General features: G+C 51.3%; 1 protein-coding gene across 2 annotated transcripts in view; it reads right to left on the bottom strand.

Moving 5' to 3' along the window:
- KY (kyphoscoliosis peptidase) overlaps positions 1–19,031 on the bottom strand; it is a 31,193-nt gene extending 12,162 nt beyond the window's left edge. The window contains exons 1-8 of one of the 2 annotated variants that reach the window (XM_056499246.1): positions 18,915–19,031; positions 13,229–13,278; positions 12,167–12,223; positions 4,054–4,116; positions 2,452–2,514; positions 841–915; positions 695–727; positions 44–94 (exon numbers count right to left, since the gene is read on the bottom strand). In XM_056499246.1, coding sequence (XP_056355221.1) covers positions 44–94; positions 695–727; positions 841–915; positions 2,452–2,514; positions 4,054–4,116; positions 12,167–12,223; positions 13,229–13,278; positions 18,915–18,955 — 433 coding nt within the window. In that variant the 5' untranslated portion in view covers positions 18,956–19,031. Of the gene's footprint in view, positions 1–43; positions 95–694; positions 728–840; positions 916–2,451; positions 2,515–4,053; positions 4,117–5,061; positions 8,155–12,166; positions 12,224–13,228; positions 13,279–18,914 lie in introns of those variants that run through there. The other variant, XM_056499247.1, reaches the window with a different exon arrangement.
- Between the last annotated feature and the right edge of the window lie 2,428 nt (positions 19,032–21,459).

Genomic DNA, 21,459 nt, shown 5'->3' with positions numbered 1-21,459 from the left:
GGGCTTGGGGAGCTGAGCGCTGCTCCTGCTAATGGATAGTTACCGTGGAGGTCCTTTGCTCCCGGGGGCCGCGGGGCCTCAGTCTTCTGGAAACCTGCAAAGCAGAGAAGGGAGAGAGAGGGAGGAGATAAAGGAAAAAAGGAAAGGAAAAGGGAGGAAAAAAGACAACTAGGAGTAAATTATTGTGGAGAATGGGATTGGATGGAAAAAGCTGGAATTGAGGCTCTTCTTTGCCCATTCGCTTCCATTTGGCCATGGATGTCAGCACCCTGTGGAGCATGCTCTGCATCTCCTCCCTGCCATCCCTCAGAACCCACGTTCCCCAGCACACTGGCATCTCCTGTTCTAGCCTGAGGGTTGGGAACACCAAACCCCAGCCCAAAATGGCCAAACCTCCCCAGGCATGGAAGAAGGCAGTGCTGAGCTCCAGAGCTGTTGGATAACAGCAGTGGGAACTCTGTGGCAGCTGGGGGATTGCAGAGGGACGCTGGAGTGTCACCACTCGCCTTACACCAGGGCCAGAGCAGGAGGAAACACCCACACCCCAAGGGCAGAAGGATTTTGCTCCTCAAGCCCCAGTCATGGGCAGAGCCCTTTAGCAGCCTCCCCATGGGAGGAATGAACCTGTCTCCTCCTGGGAACAGCCTCCCGGGGAGGGAGAGCTTGGAGACACCGTGATAGAGCAGAGCCTCACCTTTGTTGTCGTGTCCTCTCAGCCTCTGGGAACCTGCAACAAGCCAGGCAGGGTTAGTGGGATCCCCTGAGCCCTGCCCGGGCTCCCCGGCTCTGGGGAAGGGGAGGGAGGATGGGCTGAGCCTTTGACAGAGTTTAAAGCTGTACCTTTTCCCAAGGACAGTCTCTTGATGAGTTGGGGGCTGGTATCCTCGTGGTGAATCTCCACTGTCACTTGGGTTCCTGCAGGAAACAATGATAAACTCCCTAAAAAGGGAAAACTAACCAGGAAGTGGAAGAGAGGGCAGGAGTGCCTGCCAAGGCAGCTTTTAACTTTGGACAAAGCTGCAGCTCTGGTGATAGCCAAGGTTTATCACCATATTAAAGAGCTCTTGATGGAGCTACAGCAAGCAGAGAATCAATGCCTTTCATTGATTTTTCTTGGAATTAAACAGAGAAAGGTTTGAAGTGATGAAAAAGGTTGGACTTGTGATACTAAAATGACTGACAAAGGCCATTGTCTGTAAGATGCAGCATCCTGGAGGAACCAGCTGTGGTCCAGGCATGCCTTGATGCTCCAGAAAAACTTTTCCTGGAAACCTGGTCTCTGGTCTTTAAAGTTTCAGAGAGGGAAGTGCCAGAAAAAGAGTGAGGGAAACTCTTACAATAACTACCTGAACTTTCTGACAGAGACTGCACTTTTTGGCAGGTATTTCAGAAGGGCTTGCAGCTCTCGAGGTTCCCTGGAGGAGCTCCATGTGCTGCTGGGCTTCTCTTTTGGATCAGGCAGAAGTTACTCAGGACACTGAAGGTCAAGATGTCAATGCACCTGGGGGCTGCCATCCAGTCATACCTCCTACACATTTATCAAGAGCCTCATGACATCTGAGGTTTTCCTTTAAAGTCAGCTCTTGGAACTGGCTAATTAGGTGGGAATCTGCATTCTCATCAAAGAAAAAGTTTTTCTGCAGCATTTACGCTTAGAAAAGTGAAGTTTTTCCTGTGATTATGCAGAGAGATAAAATGTCCTTTAAGTCTCAAAACCAGAAAGCAAGAAATACTGTATAAGCTGTAAAAACCTAAATCTTAGAGCTTGAGTCCAGTTCTAGGATGGTTGCAGATATCAGGGTATCAGAACAGAGCTGGCTGGTGTATTTTGTCAGTTAATTCGAAGATAAAATGAAGTTGTTTCTCAAAGAGAATGGTTTGATTCCCTTAAAGTTTTTATTTTTTCAGGGATCCTTTTTATTGCTCAGGATTATTTTTACTTTGCTTTTTTTGTGGGTTTTCTCCCCAACTTTCACTTTCTACATTTTCCCCCATAAATTAAAATTCTTTGTTTTCAAGAAACAAATTTACTGGTGATGAATGCCTTCTGCTGATGAGTTTAAAAGGCATTTAACAAATGAAAAATGTAATTCCACAGGAAATTTTCAACCTGCTATATCATTGCATTAAAAACTGGCGGTATGAATGGTTGCTGGTGCTTTTATGATTTTTTATTTAATTATTTCTGATAGAGATAGCCTTCATAAATAATCATAGAATGGTTTGGGTTGGAAGGGACCTTAAATATTCTCTTGCTCCAACTCTCTGCCACCAGACCAAGTTGCTCCAAGCTCAGAGAAGCACTTGCTGTGACAAGTCCTTGGCCAGCAGGTGCTTTGAGGGGCAGCTGTCCCAGGGTGGGATATTTTCTCTCTTTTGGGATGTTCTGAGGTTATTTTATTGGGCAAAAGCTCAGTGAAGCCCTGTTCTGTCTCTTGGGTCACCACTTACCTTTGTCAGGGCCCGAAGTGATGGATGGTATCTGCTCACGGGGATCTGTGGGGCTGCACTGGCCTGGGGGGGGGCAAAGGGAAACATCTCAATGCCTTGGAGAGAGCCAAACAGTCAGCAGGGATGGGGTTAAATCAGCCCTGCTCTTTTTCAAAGTGTCCTGGGATCCCCATCCCACCAGCCACCAGAAGCCAGGGGGGAGCCTGGATCTCACAGCTTGTCTGAGTCCATTTGTGCCTTGTGGCTATGACAAGGACCAGTCCCCAGAGCAACGGGATCTTGTGGAGTGGGGCCACAGCCTCTTAGACTCAGTGGGAATCGGGATTATATAAGTTTGAAAATATTGTGGCAGCACCAGGGTCTTCAGAGGCCTCATAGGGACACTAAGATGGCTAGTGAAAGGGCAATTCATTAACCTTGTGATGCCACAGGACCCAAAGATCTGCCTGCTTCTGTGGTGCCTGAATTCCCCCTTCCCAGGGGTTTAAATTGTGCTTAAGGTAGAGCTGCAAGGGAAGGTTTCCCATGTGCATGCTAAACACCCCTGCCAATAATTCAGGGTGGGAAATGATCAATACCAGCCTCTTACTCACTCAGAGAGGAGGCTCATTCTGAAGCTTTGGTTGCAGAATCTCTTGAGCATGACAGAGGGAGAGAACACAGGGTATTTATCTGCTTCCTGGAGTGGAGGCTTTGTTATCTGTGTTGTAAAACCCCAAAGTAGTGCCTTGCCATGAAATATTGTTTGCTCCTAGACTGTGTGCAGCCTCCAGCCACCACTGATTACAGAGGGACTTGGGTCAGGGCTCCTGCCAGCCATCCTGCTGGGAGCAGCCGTGGATTGCTATTGCTTGACCTGTGGAAGCAAAGTTCCTCCTTGGTGCAGCTAAAATCCACTGTCTGGTACCATGAGAATTACCTGTGTCTTGCTCTACCTTTGCCCCTGCCTTTCTCTGTTAAGTCATGGTAGGCTTAGACTGCCAGGAAAGCAAGTGGGATGGTTTGAGTCCCTTCCCTGGGAGCTGCTCCATTGTTCTGGGGTCACCTCCTCAGATGTTTCTCCTCAACTATTTTAGGGCAGAAGGCGGGGAATTTGCAGCAGAACATTCTACATCATTCCTGCTCAGCAATCCCACCTGCCTTGTACTCAGTCTCTGAGGGGAGGAGATGAAAAAAGAACTGGTGGAGAGATGGTTGAAAATGCTCCTCACATCCCCCAGACTCTGAGTACTGGGGAAGTCTCTGGAAGCTCTAGCTGCAACCTGAGCAATTTGGGGCACTGAATTTCCCCTGCCATCAGCTGGCTGTGAAATGTAAGAGCTCCATGCACTTGTAATCTGACCGAGCTCCATGGCAGGAGAATCCCTGCAGATGGATGTGTGGGGGCTTGGCAGTGCCACCCCTGTGCATCCTGTCCATGGGGCACGGAGAGCACGGAGGGAGGGGATGCTTCCCAGGGCCTCCCTGTGCCTCCACTGGAGCTCCTGAAAGTACTGGAAAGGGATGGGTTGTGAGAAGCACATTTATGCTCACGAGGCACAGCTTGGAGCTTTGGCTTGTGTGCTGGGGTTGGTTTCTCACAAGAGGGAGAGGGTGACATACCATTCAGCTCTGTGCCCTGAGGTGCCTGTGATCTGCTGTTTCCATTGCCATCACCTTCCAAACCTGTAACATAGAAATGGGAAATTGGCAGAGTCCTCCTGGACTGAAGTGTTGGTGCTGCCTGAAGGCCAAGCACCCCAAACCCTTTCATGCCAGCTGATGCCAGGTGCCATCAGGATCCACCTTCTGTCTCATCTGCAGCCTTGGCTTGCGGTTCTTGTTGCTAAAGTGTGAAATACCAGGGGGCAGAAAGTGCAATAGTGCAGGCCTAAGCTGCTTTGGTAGGATTTGCTCTTATTTGAGCAGGTGCTGGATGCCATGCTTGATGGAGCATGGACACAGCTTTGTGATAGCTCTGCCTATAGCTGCTAGCTTGGGACTGGTTGTCTGAAAATTCAGCTTCTCTCCCAGGTTTTAGAGCAGGAATACTCATTCTCCTCCCTTTACTTCTGCAGGGAGGCTTCCCTTGCAATTGCAGAGCACAGCTGTAGCTTTTTGGAAGACCCTCTGCAGGACAGGGAGCTGGGCCAGGGACACTGTCCCAAACTGTAGCTATAAATGGCTCAGGACAGTGAGCCTCGGAGACAAAGCCTGGGCACGCTGCAAACAAAACAGTTCTGCTCCTGTACTCCAGGGCAGCGTGAGCTGGTGTGGGGTGAGACTGCCGAGCCCTCTCCCTGCTCCCCCTGCACAGCCCAGAGAGCCCGTGGGGGCCAGAGCAGGACACAGCAAGGTGCAAACACTGCCCTGGGATTAGTGTCCCTGTGTGTCCCTGCTCGTGCACCCGGGGCTGCACGCACTGGAGCTGGACAGGGCAGCTCAGAGCTCTGCTGCACCAGCGGAGACACGCTGGGCTTCTGCACAAAAGTCGGCATTTTGGAGTTTGACAGCCTGTGTGCAAAGAGCAGAAAGAGAAGAGGAAGCCCGACTCCTGCTCCAAAGCTGCTGCTTGTGTCCGTGTGCAGCTGCAGCCCTGCCCTCCCTCGCCCGGTGCAGGCGCGATGTTACCTGCGCCTCGGCCGCCTTCCGTCTGCCCCTCTCGCTGCCCCTTCTCCTTGCTCGCTGCCTCCTCGGGGCGCACGATAAGCAGCAGATTGATGGTGACTGCACTGGCATCTGTCTTAAAGTCCATGGTACCCATCAGCGCATGGCCGGGGCGCCGGTGCTGCCGCCGCTGCGCCCAGCAGCCGCGAGTGCTGCCCAGCCTTGGCAAGGCGAGCGCGCTCCCGCCCAGCGCAGCCCCGGCCCTGCCAGCTGCACCATCGGGGCTCTGCCAAAGCCGACCCTAATGAAGAGGTTACAAGTCACCTTTGAAAGGAAATCGCAGGAGGGATCCGTTTCCTAAAGCAGAGGAAGGAGCTGCGTTTCGGGCGGGGGGGTCTGGTTTCAGAGCGTGCCCCCGGCTCCCTCCCCTCTCTCTGCCCTTTTCAGCTTTAAGCACTTGTCTACACTCAAATCCCCCAGCACCACTGTTCGCTGGGGGGGATTCGCTTCTCGGCGCTGGCACAAATCCTTAAAAGGCTTTCTCTTTGGATCCTGTCCCCCGGCAGAACTCAAAGGATGCTTAGGAGCATAAATAATAATAACTGCTGCAGGAGGAGGGCAGCGGTGGGGAGAAGAGGCTGGAAAGGGAGCACGAACCTTTGAAGCGGGGAGGACCGGTTTCTGCAGGACTGTTTGTCGTGGAGAGGGATAGCAGACAGGAGAATTGCAGGCTTCAATCACGACTGTCCCAAAGGATCCAAAAAACCCCACCTCTCTGCCCCATCAGCCCGTGAGCCCGGCTGTCTGGGGTAGCTGGACACGGCTGATCAAAAAGGAAAGCCCTGCAAATCCCTGGCTTTCTAGTAACTGTCCCAGCCCACCAAACGGGGGACATGAAGGGTTACAGTGCGGGTTAGACGGGCTCAGCTGGTCCCTGCAGCTCGCAGAAGGGGCTGGCAGGGACACGCGTTCTAATTTTACCACTGGCCCCTGTCCCGGCCGTGCTGCCAGCCCCCGCCTTGGCCGGGGGTCCCGAGGGAGCGACAGCACCTGTGGGCTGAAGGGCTCTCCGGCAGCCTTGGGAAAGGTTGTGGGAGGCACCCGCTGGCAGAGAGGGGGTTCGGGAGCTTGGCATGGGCAGGGTGCCTTTTTGTGGGTTCTGCTGGTGCTTTTCAGGCAGGAGTGTGAGAACAGCAGGCTCCCCTGCCTGCGGGTGGGGAAATTTGTTGTCCTGGATCCACGGGCAGGAACTGGTGCTACTACCTGGTGTTAGGTTACTGTGTTTGGAGACACGGGTTTTCCCGTGGATCTCTATATAAAACCCGTCCCCTCCCAATCTCCTGCCCCTTTTCTGTTCCTGAGCCCCTTCCAGAGCATGGACAGCTGATACGCCCCCGTTCTCGCCTGCAAATCCAGCCCTAAGCAGCTCTTCAGCATATCCAGAAATAGCGTGTGTAGCCGCAGGGAACCTGCATCCACCCAGCTCTGCTGGTGCACCATGGTACAGCCCTGAGCCCCCTGTGCCCCCTGGGTGGTGCCACAGCATTCTTGCCAAGACAGGAGCACCAGGGATGGCATGTGCATGTAACCCCCAGCAATGCCAGAGACCCCTGCCAGGATGGATGACAATGTTGTTGGGGCCCAGGTTTTGCTCTTTAGTCCATGCATTAGAGGAATTTTTGTTTCAGGGTTCAGCTCTGGCTGTGAGGAGCTGGCTGGAGGTGGTTAAACCTGGTGAGGAGGAGGAGAAGGAGGAGAAAGGAGAGCCAGATGCATGCTGAGCCATGCTGGACTGTGCCAAGCAGATTTCCAAGCCATCTGGGGCTTGCCCATCTCCATTTCAGGTCCCTGAGATTTATGGCTGGAGTGACTTTCTAATCACAGTTTCACCATCTGCCTGTTGGCCTTTAGCACCCTTCTGTCACCTGTCACTGAGCCCCACAGCTCCTGCCTGGTCTGGAGCACCCTTTCCTCCCCAGCTGCCCACCTGGGGTGCAGCCTTGTTCCTGCTGTCCCTTCTCCCTCATGTCCCAGGTGGGGCAGTCTGCTCTCCTGAACTATTCATTGGCAAAGCTGAATCCTAAAACTGGTGTCACCCAGGTCCTCCACCAAAATCTGCCCAAACCCTCTTCACTCTGCTCCTGCCTGCCATCCAGAGTGATTTCCCTGTATGTCCTGGCCTTGTTGCTCCTCCAGGTGTGCTTTTGTCCCGGTTCCTCTCCAGCTCCAAAGAGGTGATGTGATGGCTGGCATCTGGGGATGATGGCCAGTTCCAGTGGTGCAGCCCAGGCCAGGCTGGGACCTGAGCTGACCTTGGTGTGGACACTCTGGTGGAGCTGATGTGGAGCTCAGACGTTTCTTCCCTGGCAGCTCTGAGCTGGAGCCTCTACAGCTGAGCATGTGGAGGTTGCTGCCTTGGGGGCTGCTGGCACTGCCCTTCCTGCCGGGCTGCACAAACCACTGGAGCCTCCTTTTCTCTCTCAGTGATGGGGTGGCTGCTCCTGGCCTGGCTGCCCAGGGGCTGAGAACTTCCAGATTCCCTCCTGTGCCAGCCTCACTCTCATCGTGCCACAAGGAGTTTCCAGCACACTGAAAGCATCTACAGGGAGCTCCTGCTTTTCTAGAAATGCCAGTTTTCAGGGAGAAGTTGGTTTGGTTTGAAAGGCTCTGCTGCATTTTGCTTTCTCCTGATATATCCTCTATTTTTTCCTGGAGAGGGGAAAGGGAAGGTTTCTGTTGGTGGTTTGTGGTGTGTGCCATGAGGAAGGCACAGGCTGTGCCTGAGGTGGGTGCTGCTGCCTCCCATGCAGCAGTGAGCCCTCCTGCTCCATGAATTTTCCATGGAAAACAGGAACCTCCTCATTGGCTTGAGATAAGGACATAACCAGTGACATCTGTCCATGGGCCAGGGTATTTTTGAAGTTAAAAATATTTACATTTTGAGGAGGGAAAGGAGAAAGCTTTTTATGCCATGTTGATTATCAAATAAAGGCAGCTCATAGGATTTGCTGCAGGTCCCAGGGAGGAGAATTAATGGCCAGAGAGAAAAAGCTGCTATCAGAGTGCCATGATTACATGTATTTACTACATGGCTGGTGTTTCTCTGGGGGGAATCTGGGGGAGAGAGGAGTGTATGAATATAGAGAAAGAATTAGGTTATTTGAATCCCATTGTGTGGAGGCTGTGTTCCAGGGAAAGGGTTTTGACTCCTGTGCAGGTGTTTTCCCTTCACAAAGGTCCATAAAGGCTCCAGCAGAAGGTGTCTTGGGAAGATATTCCACCTCTGCTTGTGGAAGGCAGGCTGCTGAGAATCTTGGTCCTGCCAGGTCCATGGGTGAGGGTGTCCAAATATTTTTCCAAGACTGTTGTAGATGCCTGCATTGGAAAAAATGCTAGGGCTGCCCTTCTCCTTGGTGTGGTGACCTGCTCTGGCTGTCCACCTTGGGGCACATGTTACACCTTGGTGTTTCAGGGCCTTCTCCACTGTCTGGAGAGAAAGCCTGGGCCAGTAACCCCACCAAAGTAAAGGTGTAAAGGTGAATGGCCCTTAATGTGATTTGGAACTAACACATATTGATGACCCCTTTGATTGATAGCTATACTTATTAGAAGCTTTTGCCTTTCATTTGGTACTCCTCGTGTCAAAACAAAGTGACCCTGTTTTTATCAGCTGTGCTGCCCATGAAGCAGTTCCAGTGTGACCTCTGAGCTGTGGACACTTCCTGCAGGAATTATTCCCTGTTGCTGCTCCTCCTCCTCTGAGCCCTGCAAGCTCTGCTGTCCCCCTTTTCAGATGGGAGACCAAGGCCAGCCATGCTTCATGTGCAGATGTGCCAGTGGCTCCTGTCCTGCTCTCCATGCCCTCCCTACCCAAGCCACCCCAGCCTTAGGCTGGCTCTGTTCACCATTCAGGAGCTGGGTGCTTTCACCACACTCTCCACCCAGACTCTCAAGATCCCTCTCCTCCTCAGAATGTCTCATTCTCATTATCCTGTGTGTGTTTGCAGATATATTTAAGTCTGGGGTTTGTTTAGTTTTTTCCCACCCATTACTTTACATTTGCAGACATTGAATCTCAGCTCTCATTTCCTTTCCCAGCTGCAAATGAACTGTGGAGGGCTGGGATGCATCCATGGTGGATAACACATTACAGCTGCACTCTGGTGATTTTTAATCTGCTCTCCTGGCCTCCCTGTCCTTTCTCCCTCCCTGCCCTTATTCTCCTGCCGGCATTTTCCAAGCCCAGGCTGCTCAGATGCCTCATTCTGCAGTTCTGCTGTGTCAGCAGCTGTGCTTTATGATTTAAGACGGCAGCAGAACTTTCCACTGAACTATAAGCCCATGTATTCAGTTTCCTGGTATCCACACAAGCTAGCTGATGGCAGGGGCAGCCCTGCCAGGGAGGTCAAGGACGTGTTTAGATGTCAGGGAGACAATGAGGGCTGGCTCAGAGCTGAGTCAATGCTGTGACTCTGAGAGGCACAGCAGGAGTGATGCTTTGGAGGCGAATTCTGCCTCCTGTGTGGAAATACCTGTCTGCAGGTGGGCAAGCCTCTGGCAAGAGGTCCTGCATTCTGTGTGGGATTGCTGGGGATAAAAGGCAAGCCTGGCTGCTCCCTGGCTCATAGCACAGCCCAGCAGTCCGTCCATGAGGATCCTGGGGACATTCTGCCTGCACAGAGTGTAGAACAGCTGTGTGAGGAGCGGGGTGTGGCTCAGGGTGTGCCGCAGCTCAGTGCTCCGAGAGAGAACTGCAAATAGGCTCCCCAGAGCTGTCCTGACTTGTCTGTCCCAGCATGGATCATTGACCTTGTGCTGCTTGGCTTGGGGTTTGCTGCTTGGCTTGGGGTTTGCTGCTGGCCTTTCTGGATGAGGAGAGTGGTCCTGGCTGGGCTGCACGCAGTCATTAGACATTAATCCTTGTATAATCTTCCAATAACTCATCCTTTGAAGGCAGTGGTGGCCTGTATGACCCTGCAGAAGGTTTAGGGTTCTTTTGTTAAGGTGTCCTGGTAACCTGAGTTATCCATTAGCTGTGCCCTTGGGGATGTGCTTTATTGTCAAACCCTCCCCACAAAGCTGCCCCCTGACACATGGGAGTGACATGTGACATCAAATATATCCAAGATGGGCAGATGAAAACACACAGGAGAAGAAATGAAGGGGGAGAGGAAAATAAACTCTATTTCCTTTCACCAGCATTAAAGGTGAAAGAGGTTTCTCCCCCAGAGCAGATTGGCTTTCTGGACACACTCCTCCTCCAAAATTCTGCTCTTGTTCTGTGCAAGACTGGGGGAGATTATATAGCTGTTCTTTGCAAGAATCCCCCAGAATACTCAGGCAGGGTTATTTTTTCCCTGGAAGGCTATTTCTGGTTTATTCAGAAGGGACTCTTGCCCCTTCTAATTAAACAAGCAGCATGGCATATCCTGGGAGATGCAGAAAGTACTTTTTTTGAATTTTATCAACATCTCTCTGCTGCAGGGATGAGCAAAGCCCTTCTTGGTGACCTAGTAGACAATGGAGTTCTCTTGACTGCCCAGCCAGCCTGGTATTCTCTAACACAATGGCAAAGGTAAATGGAAGGCAAATTTGGAAAAAATACCTGGAGCTCAGTGAGTCACGGTGTTTGAAGGAAAGTGGACATGGTAGAAATCAACCCTGGAGTGACAGGGACCCTGGGGGGCTGAACTCCAAACCTTCCTTTCTGAGACACCCTGAGAGTGGGGCTGTTGTTCCTTGGGAGCTTGGCCTGCAGGAGGACAGGCTCCCTGGCTGTGCTGAAGGACCTGAGTGGTCATTTGGGGGCAAGATCATGGAACAGTCCTCACTGGGGTTATTTCTTCTTAACCCAAGGTGCCAGGATGCTGTGGAGGGATTGGATACTCTCATGGTGATCTTGGACACCTGAGCTATTGGATGAGCTGAGGACACAATGCTGGCAACAGAGACAAGTTCACCACTGGCTTGGAGAAGTGTAGAGGTAACTGGCTCTTGGTTTTGAGAAGCTCTATCCATATTTGCTTCAGTGTCAAGAGTAAGAGTTGAACAGTTGGAATTTGCTGGAAGGCTTCTGTTTGAAGAAGTGTCCCTGGTGTTTCTGTGGGCACCCCTCTGAGCTATGGCTACCAAAACACCATCTCAGGTGCTCTTGAGTGAAGAATCTGGTGCTTGTCAGGATGGGATGAGGTGTGACAATGCCAAAAGCAGATGGATATATTTAATTCAGGGTGAGTCAGGCTGGGTTTTGCTGCCTTTGGGCATCCTTGGGCATGGAATCCTGCTGATTCTGTGTGTTCTCAGGACTGGAGTGACACAAAGGAGGTCTGCTGTGTCCCTCACAACACGTGAAGCTGGCTGGCAGGGGAATGTGTCCCCAGGGGAGGCTGGACTACTTATTCTGCACATAAACTCATTTCTTTTGGCTAAGGCCCTGGAGGTATGGATGACATCCTTCTTTTCTGCATCTCCTGCCTTCCTTGAGGGCCACACCTTCTCTCAGATTGGCTGTTACTGCCATTCCCACCCAAAATCCTGACACCACAGTGGTGTCCCACACTCCTGCTGCCCTGCCATGGGGTGTTTGACATTGGCTGGAGTATGGAACACCCACTGGATGAGCTGCTTGCACCTTCAGGCTGTGGAAGAAGCCCAAAACACCAAATCATTTTGCACCAGCCAAACCTTCAAAAAATTCTTTTACCAGGTACCAATACATTCCAAAAAGTCCTGCCAAAAATACCTTTGCCAGGATTTTTTCCATCAGCTGGGAAGAGCCATTTGGTTCATTCCACAGGTCAAAGCCCCCAGGTGTCTGATGTGTTGCTCCTCCAGCAGCCTGGGAGTGCATCAAAGGGAACCAGAGCCCCTCTCAGTTCTTTCTGCCCTTTCAGAAGTCTGGGGAAGATGAACCTAGCAGCCTGCTGTTCTGACATGGACATTGCACCTGGCTGGGATCAGCATCCCAGAGTTGCCATGGAGATGCCTGATGGGCATCTGTAACTTTTTGAAAATGTGGTAGGATGCCAGGGCATCTTAAGCTTAATGGTGCTGAAATAGATTCCTTCTGCTCCAGGAGGCCCAAAAGCAGTCAGGGCAGACTTCTGCCTTTGGGAGGGAATGAGCTCACCTGTAGAGCTGGGCTGGCTCTCTTGTCCAGTCGCTGCTCCCATCTCCATGTGAACTGCTGGAAATAGGAGAAAATATTATTGGACTCTTTTCTGGACCAGCTGCCCAGAAACCCCATTTTACTTTTTGGGCTGCATGCACAGTCCCAGGAAGCTGAGTGACAAAGGGCATAGTGGGTCTGTGCAGTGACATGCATGGCTTTCTGTGTGGAGAAATTTGTTTCATAAAAAATGGGAGAAAAAGTGGAGGAAAGCACACTCAGCACAGCACATTGGCCTGAGTATCAAAGGGTTAAAGCAGCCCAGGAAGCCTAAGGGGATCCCTCAGGATGGCTCCTGAGCATCTCCAGTAATGAGTTTTCACTCCTGTACTTTCATTATCATCATCCCACTGTCCCCCTTAGCTCTGCAGTGCATTATTCCTGTCATTGAGGCAGCTGCAAGGACAGTGCTGTTCCCTCAGCATTCCTCTTGGAAACGTGATGGGCTCAGCCTCAGGGCAGGAGCGTGCATTGGCTGTTACCCCAGGAGTGATGCTCTGCTTTTCCTCTCTCTCCCTGGCTCCTCCAGATTGCCTACAGAAGCCCCAGGTTTGCCATGGTGCCCAGCAGAGCCTGGCATTTGGTTCTTTCCTGTCTTTCTAGAAATATTTTATAACTTCATGGAACTGGTTGCCCAGAGATGGCTGTGGCTGTCCCATCACTGGAAGTGTTCAAAGCCAGGCTGGACAGTGGTCTAGTGGAAGGTGTCCCAGCCCATGGCACCGCAAACCATGCCCTGGTTCTATGAAAATTTATTAGTTCTCTGGAAACTGGGGAACTGGGGTGGTGCCAGAGGCAATTTGGCATTGCATCATGATACACTACTATTTGGAGTTTATCCCTCCTGATTGGCAGGATCAGAGAAAGCTCTTTTTGTTTTCCCCAGGATCCCCCCAAAGTGGAAAAGCAGAAGAGGTGAGGCCATGTCTGCCATGAATCTAGGGTGCTGTACCTAAGGTCATATTTTTAAGTACCAGTGTCACCTGGTCTGTCACTCCAGGGCTGGTCTCACAACTGACTTACTGAGGTCGTTGTCTTTATCGTCGTCCTTACTTGCACAGCCTGGACAGAGCCTGCAAGGAAAACATGACTGTCACTTCTCAGTCCTTGAGTGACCAAACCACACACCTGCAAGGGGGTGGCTCTCCCTCAAATCTGTGTTTTGCTTCTTCCACCAGATAACTCAAGAGTGACGAGGGGACACCCACTGGTGACATGCACATGGCAGCTGCTTTTTCCTCTTCCCTGCCCGTGGGTCAGGGTCACATTTGGAGCTGGTGCCTTTGGGCTGAGGGCAATTCTTGCCCTCCTGATCTGTGTCCCTTTCTGCTCTAGGCTTATTCAAGCTCAAAAGACCCAACCCCAAAGAGCCAAGATGAGGACCAGTCCTCATTCAGTGAGGGAAATCCCTGGAGAGGCAAAGCATCTTTATGGCTCTAAAAGTACTCCTTAATAAGCAGCCATGAAAAGGTAAGAGAAGAGCTCCTGGACATTAGGTGTGGGGGCTGTGCTTGGTGTGTTTGGTATTTGAACACACCAGTAAAGCCCGGAGTTGTGTGGATGCTGGTGCCAGAACAGCTCTGCTCTGTCACCGTGGTCACTCCCCTCCAAACAGCCTTCCTGTCAGCCCTTCCCTCTGGTGACCAAATGCCAGTGCATTCACAGTGCTGGAGGCAAACTCAGGCACCAGCTCTTTGCTCTTTCCATGGGTGGTGCTGGGTCAGATGACAGCCCCCCCACCACCCTTAGAGCATTGTTGTTATTTATTTGTGTGGTGGCAGTGCCTGGGAACATCCCCTGGGGCAGGGAGCCTTTCAAGCTAAGCAGCAGCACAGGTCAGGACACGCAGAGCCAGAGGAGTAAATGCTGAGTGCCACTGCAGTGACAGCCCTGCCCTCAGCTATGCCAGCATGGAGACAGCACTCAGCACCCACCCTAAATGCCTGCCTGCATTCTGGCTCATTTGGTGACTTAAAATGGCAGAATCACAGAATCCTTTAGGCTGGAAAAGACTTTTAGGATCATCAACTCCAGTCTCTGTCTGATGTCCACCTTGCCAACTGGACCAGAGCACTGAGTGCCACCTTCAGTCATTCCCTGAACACCTTCAGGGACGGTGACTCCACCACCATCCCACCAACAGCAGAACTGGCAGCTCTTCGGGACCATGTCGTGGAATGATGCAGAGCTTTGGTGGGCAGCATGGTCCCACTGCCCCTGACTGCAGGGGCCTCTCGGCAAAGCAGGGCTGTATTCACAGTCCTGTTCGGTGAAAGCAACAGGTCTCCAGTTTAGCAGGAATTGGTTCCCTGGGTTTTGCTTCTCGACCTCAGCTGCCCTAATTATCTGGCTCCCCTTACAGTGTTTTTCAACTGTACAGAGATGAGCCAAGGACACATGCACGTAATGCGATCCAGGAAGATTCCCCGAGTGCCAGGAAGTTGGAGCGCTGCTGCCTCTGCTCTTTATGGCCGTGCTCGCTGCTCGGGGCTCCTGGAGTGGGGTTTGGAGCTGTTTGGCTCTCACGTGCTCAGGGCTGTGTTGGTGCTGTGGCAACTCCCTGGTGCACCCCGATGCACCCCAAGCCCCTGCTGAGCCCTTCCATGTGGGCTCTCGTGCCATTGCCCAGGGTGACCACTGCTCTTGGCCAAAACCCTCCCAGTTTACTATGGAGGGTGCATAGCCCCTAATGGGGAGGGCAGGGAAGCACCAAGCGATGCATGCAGCCAATATCTGTACATGGCTTCTCTCCCTGCAGCCCAGCTGCAGGATCTGACCCCAGGCCTGTGTCCCCAACCTGCGGGGTGGTGGCCAGGCACAGGACCTGCTTCCTGCCATTGCCACCCCTTCTCTACTCTTCCTTCAGCCCAGGACACGTATCCTGCTGTACCCCTTCTGCTCCTTGTGCCCTCGTCTGAGGAGCAAACGGGGCAGCAGATCCTTCCTGGGAGCTCTGGGGCAGCAGGATGAACCTACATCAACAACAGCCACCACAGGCAGGTCATTACTGGGTGATGGTGGCTTTTGAGGATTTGCCTGAAGTGCTCTGATCCCTCTGCCATCCAGCTTCACTTAAGGGTGTTTTTCTTGCCAAATTCTGCCCACGGCTACCCCAGTCTGCTGCTCACACTGGAGCTGGAGCAGGCTTCTCCACAGCAGATGGTGATGCTGGGAGGGGCACTGTGATTTTGGCAAACATTCAGCGCTGACCCCTGCCATTCCAGCCACCGCTCCGGCTTTGCCTCGGGTGGCACGGCGTCCTGGCCGGCCCGCGGTGGCCCAGGTGGCCTCGGGGAGCACCATGTGAGGCGAGGAGCCGGGGGCTGGCGGCGGCCGCGGGCCAAGCGGCTGTGACCATCTGCTCCGTGCCGTGCCGTGCCAGGCTGGCGGCTGCTGCCGGGCCACGGGTCGCGGGCAGCGCCGTAACCGGAGCCGCGGGGCTCGGGCAGAGCTGATCTGGCTTTTCGGCTGCCTCATGTATATTTATCTGTACGTGCGAACAGAGCCGCCCGCTGAGCTGGGAGGCTGTTCCAGACACAGCCCATGTCCCTCGTTCCCTGCAGCTCCATCGGGGCCGTGGGGAGCGCCTGGCAGAGCAGCGAGGAGGGGAGTGGGGGCTGCTGAATTTGGGCAGCGGATCTGGGGAGTTTCTGTGTCTCTTCACAGTCCAGAGTGGCGGTGTTGGGGGTCTCTGCTTGTGGCAGCAGGTAATGCCAAGGGCCAGGAACCATGAGGAACCTTGGGATGATGGGGAGGATGGGGGAGAGCAGGAGCAGAGCCTCTCCTCTCCCTCTCGGGAGCAGCAGCGGGTGCCTCGGTCAGAAATGGGACTTTTATCTAAAGTACACACCTTGGCAACACAGAGGAAAAGCAGGAGAGGGCTTTTTCCATCACTATAGAGCAACTGACAAACACCTGACTTGATATTTTTCATTTGAGCCAACCAAACGAATGCAGCCCAAGGCATGGCTTTCTCGGAGCTGGGGTTTGGTTTGATAGGGGAGTGTGTTATCAAAGGCAGAAATGTGTCAAGAGGATTGAATGAGGACTGCTGGGGTATTGTGTGCCCAGGGACATGGCACAGCATGGGGCTGTGCTTTAGGTCCTCAGAACCGGGGAATTTTCTAATTTTCTGTCTTTGAATTTCAGTCCTTGGCTTTCCTTGTAACCTATAAAATGCATAAGGCCGCTCCTAACTCCTGGTAAGCCAACCTGGACAAACCTCAGAACTTCCTTAATGTTGGTTTGGGTCAGAGTGAACCTCAAAGGGAGACACATTTAATCTGAGCCTAAAAATATGTCAAGAACTGCCTTAAAAGCAAGGATTATCAAAAAGAGGCAGCATGAAAAAGAACTTATTGAAAATAAACCAGCACTTATGACAACTGAATTTAGGGGACCAGGAATGTAAATGTGGGAAGAAATGGGGGGTGGAGGCTCCCTGTAACGTTCCTTAAACCTAAAAAGGTCTTTTATTTCCATCCCAAAAGCGCAGCAAGAGTCAAAGAAAAAGAAACCTGAATCTAGTTGACTTAAAGGTCATGAGACTTAGCGTTGGGATATTTGAGGTCTCGTGATTTTTTAAATGTTAATACTGCAATGCCTGCAGTGGGAGATTCACTGCCACAGTCACCAGCTCTGACCCAGGGATCTGAGCTGCTTTTGCCCCGCTTAGTGGGGGTTTGATGGTGGAATTACCAAGTTACCTGTAAGAAAGGTCTTTTATACAACATCCATGAGAAAATATCAAATAGGGAATATTTTCCCCCTAACTCTTATCACTTTTCAGCTGTTTCCCAACCAGCCCCAAAAGTGTTGAGTTATTCAGGACTTTGGCAGCTGAAGTCACCATTGCACCTTTTTTTTGTCCTCAGGGATCTCAGCACACCTTGATGAGGTCACCTGAACCCCTGCCCAAGTCTCAGAGAGTGAGGACCAAGGTCTGAGGGTGCAGAGCTGCAGAGCTGAGGTTAGAGGCACATTTCTCTGTAGTACATGACTTTCTGAGTCTGTCTTCTCCTTTCCCCTGAATTTTACCCTCTCATCATCTGAAAGCTGTTGGTTGAAATATTTCATACTTGTTTTATATGTAATGCTCAGCAAGTGCACAGGGCAGCTCTTAAAAGGTCAAGTTTGTATAAACCTATAATGCATGTGTATAAAATAGATAATAAATTCTGAGCCCCTGTAAAACATGGGAAGGTTTTTTTAGGGTAACCCATTTCAATGCTAAGTTGGGGGAGGCCTGCACCTCACCTCCTTCACAGGGAAGAAGAATTCCTTCCCAGTAGCCCATCTAACCCTGCCCTCTGGCAGTGTGCAGCCATTCCCTGTGTCCTGTCACTCCACCCCTTGTCCAAAGTCTAGCTCAAATTCTTCTGGAGCCCCTTTAGGAACTGGAAGGGACTCTAAGGTGTCCCTGCAGCTTTCTCTTCTTCAGCTGAAGACTCCCAGCTCTCCCAGCCTGGGTCCAGAGCAGAGGAGCTCCAGTTTCCATTGGACCCTCTCTATATCCTTTTCATGTTGTGGTCACCAAAGCTGGACACAGCACTGCAGGTGGGGTCTCACCTGAGTGGAATAGAGTGGCATAATCACCCTCCTCATTCTATTGGCCTCAAGCTCTCTCCCATCTCTCCATTTCCTGTGAATGGTTCCAGTATGCACCAACCAGCTACCAACCCCCACCAGCAGATTGTCCCCTCGGCAGCTCTTCCCCTGGGCTGGATCCCTGGAGAGGGATGGGGGTTTTCCCTCCTGGAGCTCCTCAGTGTAAATAAGATAAGGAGATGAAATACAATTAGGGCACAATCACAGCAGAAGGACTGTGATTCACATGGCAAGTGACATCCCAGGGCCAGTGACACCCTTAGGCTGGATGGTCCCTGATTGACTTCCTTCTGGGAAAAGACATCCTCAGTAACTCAATAACTCAGTTACCAACAAACAAATAATGATGATTCAGTATTGCTGTGCACTACTTCAGTGAGGTGAATCCTTGTTCTGCGCTTAAATCCAGCGGGGCAGGTGCTCAGCTGCTGGAATCAGGTCTGCCTCAGAGCAGATGAATCCCCGTAGGGCAGCAGAGCTGTGGTATTTACAGCGTGGTTTACAAACCCTCCATGCCAGGAAGCCTCTCCGGTGATTGCCCACATTATGCTCGGTGCCTGCCTGTCCCTTCCCAGTGCAAACACCTCATTAATTCCCATGCTTTTAAGGAAATGAAGCCATACAGAAATGTGCCACCGGTAACAAATTACGTGGTACTGATGCCACCGATTAATGCTGCAGGAAATAATATTCTATTTCAGACACTCAATGGTTTTATTTTCCTCCTAAATTAATTTGCCACTGTACTATAAATCATAGAATGAATCACGGAAAGGTTTGGATTGGAAGGGACCTTAAAGATCATCCAGTCCCAACCCCCCTGCAATGGACAGGGACAAAAATGCTGTCCTGCCTGGAAGATGCTGAAATAATATGCAGATATTGTCTAAAGGGCTAGAAAGGAACTTCATCTTTCCCCTCTAATTTTCACTATCTGAGAGCAAATAAGTGGATAAATCTGCAGTACCAGGGATGTCCCAGTGCTTCTAGCCTCCAGCACACCTCCCACCCCAATGCTCCCATCTCACCTATGGATACTGCAATAATTCTAAAATCCAGTGGCTGCCAAGACACCATCAGTCCCTGCTGTGTTTGTCATTACCTCTTCACCCAGGTGATGCAGAAGCTGTGGAAGTTTCCCATGCTGGTGAGGATGCAAGCAAGACCTTCCGAGACTCTGTCAAATTTGTTGCAGATTTGTTTTCTGTGGAGTAGATAGGATGAGTTATGGGAAAAGGAGGAAGTGAGTTGAAATGCATAGTCCTGACAGGGCTGATCTTTGCACCTGCCAGCCCAAGTGAGTGTCATTATCATTTATGGAAGCTCATAAAGGAGAAGGTCCCTCTACCTGGCCAGGTATGGTGGTTTTGATGAAATGTCCACGTGCAAATGCACCAGGAAATTCCCAAAGGTGCAGGTGCCATGGAGCCCAGAGAGACAACAGGGAAATGAGCTGGGGCACGAAGTGAAAGCAAAAGGGAAAGTGGGTGTGGAAAGCAGAGTGCTGGGTGGTGGCACCTGGGCAGGAGGAGGTGCATACTGGTATGGGCTGTGGCTGCCTGGAAAGATCTCTTGGGTTATCACCGAGGTGCTCTGTGGACTCCAGGAACAGTGATTAGGTTAAACACCAAATAAATCTCACTTATATTAGGTCCCAGAGTCAGGAGGGAACATTGGTTTAGCAGGGCTAGCATGCAGGGTGTGGCCCATCTCTTCTGCAAGGATTAGCTCAAAAATAGCCAGGCTATCATTATCTGCGGCAATTATCAGTATTTTTCTTTCTTTATGTATTATTTAGAACCTTTTAAAGTGTATGATTAATCAAAACCAGCATCTTTTGACATTTACCTTTCTCCCTGGGTTGCAGTGTGGCTCTGGTGCCAAGTGCTGGGCAGTGTGTGAGGAGCTGAGGAGGTGCTGGCATCTTCTTTGTAGGGCCATCAGAAGTGGTCTCAGGCCATCAGCCAAGGAAGCATGGTGCTGACCAGGGACAACGAGGCCAAGAACAGAGAGTTCCAGCTAATCAGCAGGAAGGAGAGCTGGCTGGGTACAATGACTCTTTAGCAGGAGCTCCTGCATCCATGGCTCAGGGTGGTGTGGGCAGCACTGCAGGTGAGGACAGGTCACATTCCAGGACACTGGGCACATGTGCTGTGATTCCAAAGGCAGAAGAACTCAGCTGAGAGAATGTGAAATTAAGACTGTTACTGACCTAAACCCAGCTCTGAGAGCAAAAACAGCCACTTGCATGATGTGTTTTAAAACTGGTGCTGTGCAGCAGCTCTGTAAGGCCTTAAGGAGCACTCCCCCTCTCCCCAGTCTTAGTGCTCTGTCCTGCCAAGACATAGAATTAAAAAGAGATTTTCTGTAAACCCCACAGACTCTTACCTGGAGAGGATACCTGTCAGCCAGGTGTGTTCTTGGTGTGCTCTCAGCAGCTCAGCAGTCCAGAAGGAGCGATGCAGCAATGCCGGGCTATCCAAAGTGTGTATCCACTGTGGGTAATGGGAAATCACTTTGACAATGTGGAAAATTTGGGCACTATTGAGAAGTTAAATCAGTCTCCAGCTGGATTAATTCACTGCTGGTAGCTGGAAAAATTAATAAAGTGAAGATCTGTATCAATCTCGGTGGCTTTCTGTAAAGCTGTAAAGTATGAACATTATCCATGGCAAAGTGCTAGAACAGCAGCTTAGGCTTGGACCACTGAGAAGTTTTGTGTGCTGGGTTGCTGCAGTCCTGGAGCCTGCTGGGAAGGGGAAGGGGCTGGGAGGGATGTCCTGGCTTCCAGCCCCTCTGCCAGAGCTGGCAGGATGTTCAGGTGGGACCACATCGCCAGCCAGGGTGTCCCTGCACTTGTGCCAGTAAAGTGGAAGGGCACCATGGGTGTGCCTTGCTCCTGCCATTCCTTGTATCTTGTCCTGAGCATGAAGCTGGACATTTAAATCCCAAACATCCCAAATACCAGCTTAATGATGAGGCTTTCAGAAAAAAAAGAGCCCCATGAATTGAGCTCTGACTTCAGGACTGCAGTGAACACAATGGAAAGCTATTAGACACCCTGCAAGGGAATAATTTCCCAGCTTGTACTGGACTGATCAGAGAGGAAGTCTGAATTTGGGCTAGGGCTATAAAAAATGCACAGATTATACTGGTTCTTTGCACATGGCAAGAGATAAGTATCTGAAAGTTAAACTGGCCTTGGCTTGTGTTGAGTGGGGTTATCTGTGCCGGCCATAAATCGAACCGGGATGGCTTAATTGCTCCTTCGCAGTAAATAAAGCTCTAACTGAGATGTCTGCTCTATAATATAGAGGGGATCTCCCAGGCTATGGAGGATGATAGCTAGCCAGAGAAATCCATTCAGAGGCTCTTTGGGATCGATAGGCAGTTAAGGGAGCGGCGGGAGGGTGACATTGCCTGTCTTTGTGCACGGGCACCACAGAGGGGCTGGGCTGTAAAACATGTGAAGGGCAGCACTCGGCTCAGAGCCATTGCCTTTATGGTGGTTCTGTAAAGGTGTGATATCGGTCACCTGATGTTTGAATACAGAGAGGTAAGAGCAGCCTATACACTGGAGTAAAAGGCTCCTGATGCCAGGGTAATGGGCTGAGCCACCAGGTTTATTAATACTGTGAGGGTTCTGT

This window comes from Oenanthe melanoleuca, chromosome 9, assembly GCF_029582105.1.
Source record: "Oenanthe melanoleuca isolate GR-GAL-2019-014 chromosome 9, OMel1.0, whole genome shotgun sequence".
Lineage (NCBI taxonomy): Eukaryota > Metazoa > Chordata > Aves > Passeriformes > Muscicapidae > Oenanthe > Oenanthe melanoleuca.
This window is presented reverse-complemented; position numbering and strand designations above follow the sequence as displayed.